Genomic DNA, 4,458 nt, shown 5'->3' with positions numbered 1-4,458 from the left:
ACTTTGTGACCTTTTCAAGTGGAAAAAAGTGAGATGTTTAACAAACTAAACTGCAGTCAACTCCATAGACACAAAATCTGAAATACAAATGAGGATGACTTTCTACAGCGTCTGAAATAATTAATATGCATCTTCCAGGTTTTACATTTCCTGCTCCTTACATACACTTAATTTGTTTTTAGAAAAACACTTGAAACTCTCGTTTAGGCTTATACAATCCATGCTCTCTATGATACATCGTTATTAAAAATACAGAGCACAAGAAAACATTCTATACTTCATTTTGCTAACCAAGGTTGGTAATTTGAGACATGAGCCTCTGCTGCCTAATATCAAGCGAACTCAATATCCCCACGGACCTCTGCTGCCTCATCTCGCTGCTCTCCACTACATGAGGAGGAATCGATGATCTCTTCCTCCAAACCGGGATTCCGTACTCCGTCGACTCTTCGATAGCGTGAATCGCGGATTCCACCGTCTCTGTCCCCATCCCGTAGAACTCGACCATCTCTGGCTTCCCCACCGTCAGATCTCCCACCACGTTTTACAGGAACACCGACGTCATTTGAAGATGAGAGATGTGAAGATCCGTTCGCTTTTGAAATTATAAGAGGAAGTGAAGAAAGTCGAGGAGGATGTGAAGATCACTGGTCTAGATGAAAACGACGATGAAAATATGAAATCTCGACGGCGAAAGCTCAACAGAGACATTAGGTTGAAGATGAGTTAAGGTTAATTTAGTCTTTTTCACATTAATGAAAAGTGTATTTGTAAAAATATCCCTTTATTGGTGGTATTGTTGAATTGTGGTACTACACAAAGTATAGTTATGAAATTTCCCCTTCTTCTTAAACCAATAACAATAGATTCTATTAAGATTTTTGAATTCCACAACAAATAATAATGGAATCTCAAAATTTTCAAAATTAATGAGAATTCACTTACCAATAACCACCCCTAAATATGATAAGGCACAGACTCATCGTTCTATCTCGCAATCTATGGAATTAGAGTAAAGGTTTTTAAAAATCATAAAATATCAACAATATTCTCACAGAAAAACTGCTTTCAATGTGTATTTATCAAAGATAATGGCAGTCTGGTTGTAGAAGATGAACATGTTTATCATATACATATGAATTATTTATTTGGAAAAAATCTTTAATATTAAGATATCAATAACTTTTCTTACAAAAAGACACACAATATATCACTATATATATGTGGTGTATTCTTTGTCAAATGGGATGCTAGTGACCTTTTGTCTTTTCTTCAATTCTCTCTCTCTCTCCCCTTTCATTCTGGTTCCAACAATATGTATGCAATGAAAGAAGAAGACTGTCTTCAAACGTTTCACAACTTACAAGACTATCAAGACCAGTTTCTTCTTCAACACCATCCACAAATCCTGCCTTGGTCATCTCTACCTTCATTTGACCCGAGCTATTTCCCATCCAACCAGACCCGTCATCCTGATCATGTCCCCTATTTCAATAGAAGAGCTTCTTCGTCCTCTTTTTTTGACTATACCGATGGTTTCGTCTCTCCTCCTTCCATGGATCGTCATCATCCCAATCATCTAAGGGTTTTATCGGAAGCTCTTGGACCCATCATGCGACGTGGCTCATCCTTCGGGTTTGAAGATGAGATTATGGGAAAACTGAGTGCACAAGAAGTCATGGATGCTAAGGCACTGGCTGCTTCGAAGAGTCATAGTGAAGCTGAGAGAAGAAGACGAGAGAGAATCAACACTCATCTAGCTAACTTGCGAAGTATTTTACCAAATACAACCAAAGTAAGTTTTTGTAATTAATATCTTGTCCCTTTCATATTGATTTCAAGTTTAGAAGTATAAGTTATGTTTTTGAGAATTAGTTGAAATTAATGATACTCAATTTTATTTTTACTTCAGTTCCTATTTTTAGTAGTTAAATTCATTCTTTAAAAACAAAATTACATCCAAATATATGGTCAATGATCATCCAGATATACATGGTGTGCAACTATATAGATCATCCATATGCGTGGAATTTTTGCAAATCTATTCAAAATTCGATGCTAAAATAAATGGTCAATGATCTTGCAATTTTATCTCTTTTCAAGTATTATCGTTTTGTAATTATGATTTCATCTTTTTAAAGCAATAAATCATAACTCTTTTTTGGTATGTTCATATGTGGTATTTTTTGGTAGCATCATTATCAAGAACATCAATTAAATATTTAATTTTTGTTTTATTTTTTTTTAGACGGACAAAGCTTCGCTGCTAGCGGAAGTGATCCAACACATGAAGGAGTTAAAACGACAGACATCACTGATCACAGACACGAGTCAACTCCCAACAGAGTGCGATGATCTGACCGTTGACTCTACTTACAACGACGAAGAAGGAAACTTGATGATAAGAGTTTCCTTTTGCTGCGAAGACAGGACTGAACTCATGCATGACATCATCACTGCCTTAAAGTCTCTTCATCTCCGAACTCTCAAAGCCGAGATCGCAACCGTAGGTGGTCGAATCAAGAACGTCTTGTTCTTGAGCCGAGAAGACGATGATGAATATCGTAGAAACTTCGATGGTATTGACGTGGATAATGATGATGAAGAGAAGAGATGTAATCGCGTGAGTTCTATAGAAGAAGCGTTAAAAGCGGTTATAGAGAAATGTGTCAAAAACGATGATGATAACAATAACTTGGATAAATCATCTTCAGGGAGTACTAAGAGGCAAAGGACTGGCAAGATGGTAAACCGAGGTTATAATTAGTTAATCCTCCCACAATATTATTGTTTAGATCATCGTCTTTAATTAATGTGTTAATTAGACTTGCAAATTGGGATTATGTGATAATTAGTATTTTTGGAGGGGGGGGGGGGGGGGGATCGCTAGTCCTTTTTAATTGGATTTGGGTTTCTTCTTCTATGTTTTTAATCTATGAAGGACCCTTTATCTAGGGTTTAATAGTGATGGGTTTGGTTTATATATGTATTATCATCAATATATTTTTCTCGTCTTGATTAATATATGAAATGTAAAGAGGTTGGGTTTGTATTACTTGATGGAGTGGAATCAAGAACCTTTCTTAATTACGAACACCAAGTGCATTATATTTTTCTTGTTTGCAAAACTATAAACTATGTAAAGTACCGGTATTCTTTTTCCTTTTGAAACCAGTACAGGTATTTTTATTGTCAATTTAACTCTAGTATGACTAATACTTTTTTTTTTTTGACTGAAGGCATTCTAAGTATGACTAATACTTCTATATGAGATTTCCTATATACTACTATATTAATTATCTCTAATCTATAATGAAAGATATATTTTTCCTAGATCCATTGTTAAATTTTTAACAGTAAACTCGACCTCAAATTTTAAATATGCATGTGAAAATGCATCTGTATTCTTTCAAGTTTTGTTCGATGTTTTACGTATTGATCATATTCGTAACATTATTTCTTAGCTAGTATAGAAACGAATACTTCATATATACACGAATGAATATACTTCATACATAATTAATGTTAGATATTTCTTAAATAGGTTGGGGTAGAGACAAGTGAAAACGAGAGGACTAGATCGAATCTTTTTCGCGGGAAGTGAAGACTTAAGATCTGAGTTCTATTTATAGAAACTCTTGTGGGCTTTAGTTTCGGGATATTTGCACCGTTGTCTCTTTCGCCGTTACTGACTCCTCTCTTCGTCTTACGTTACTCGCTATTATTACAGATAGCACAAAACACATTGCGTCATGCTCGCCTCACTTGTATATATTGTTTCTTTTGTAACCTGAATAAAATTAAACATTATTTTGAAATATTATCTTATTTTATCTTTTTCATGTTTTAATAGTTGTTCTTTGATACCGTGTTTCACAATTTCGTCCAACCAAGATTTTTTTGTTCTTCATATTTTTAACAGATATCGGAAGGTGGTTGTTAAAAAAAAAAGATATCGGAAGGTATTAATGACAACTATCACGAATTATTTTACATGAAGGGCCAATGGTTAGGAGATTTTCATGGGCCTCAGTGAACGAACTAGTATATGTGAGGTGTTCTCCGTATAAGAGAGCTACTGGGAGATTAATATCTTTTTAGCCCATGGGCTAATTGATACATTAAGGCCCAAAACAAAGTTTTTAAATATTTGGCCTATGCAGGTTTCGAACCTGCGACCTTCGCGTTATTAGCACGACGCTCTAACCAACTGAGCTAATAGGCCCCAGTGATCTCAAATAATTTTCATTAGAAATAAGATTACACAACTTACCTTAGTATTTAAGAAAGTATGAGGCTCTGACATGGAATATGAGAAACGTGAAACGTTTTCTTAAAAGAAACTATATATAAAGAGATATAAAAAGAAAATAATGTGCAATATAATAGGGTGTCAAAATGGGTAGAAATCAGTGGGTTGACCCAAATCAAATCAATCCATAATCCTAATGGGTTATT

At 34.8% G+C, this 4,458-nt stretch overlaps 1 protein-coding gene and 1 non-coding gene across 2 annotated transcripts; one reads left to right on the top strand and one right to left on the bottom strand.

Moving 5' to 3' along the window:
• The first annotated feature begins 1,247 nt into the window (after positions 1–1,247).
• On the top strand, positions 1,248–3,112 carry LOC108806020 (transcription factor AIG1). The gene is given in 3 exon segments (XM_018578031.2): positions 1,248–1,290; positions 1,293–1,795; positions 2,249–3,112. Coding segments are annotated over 3 exon segments (1,065 nt in total). The 3' UTR covers positions 2,768–3,112.
• Positions 3,113–4,151: 1,039 nt separating this feature from the next.
• TRNAI-AAU (transfer RNA isoleucine (anticodon AAU)) lies at positions 4,152–4,225 on the bottom strand. The gene has a single exon. It is a non-coding gene; the product is annotated as a tRNA-Ile (tRNA).
• Positions 4,226–4,458: the final 233 nt, after the last annotated feature.

Source organism: Raphanus sativus, chromosome 6, assembly GCF_000801105.2.
Source record: "Raphanus sativus cultivar WK10039 chromosome 6, ASM80110v3, whole genome shotgun sequence".
NCBI lineage: Eukaryota > Viridiplantae > Streptophyta > Magnoliopsida > Brassicales > Brassicaceae > Raphanus > Raphanus sativus.
The sequence above is the reverse complement of the archived record's forward strand: the minus strand, read 5'-3'. Positions and strand labels throughout refer to the sequence as shown.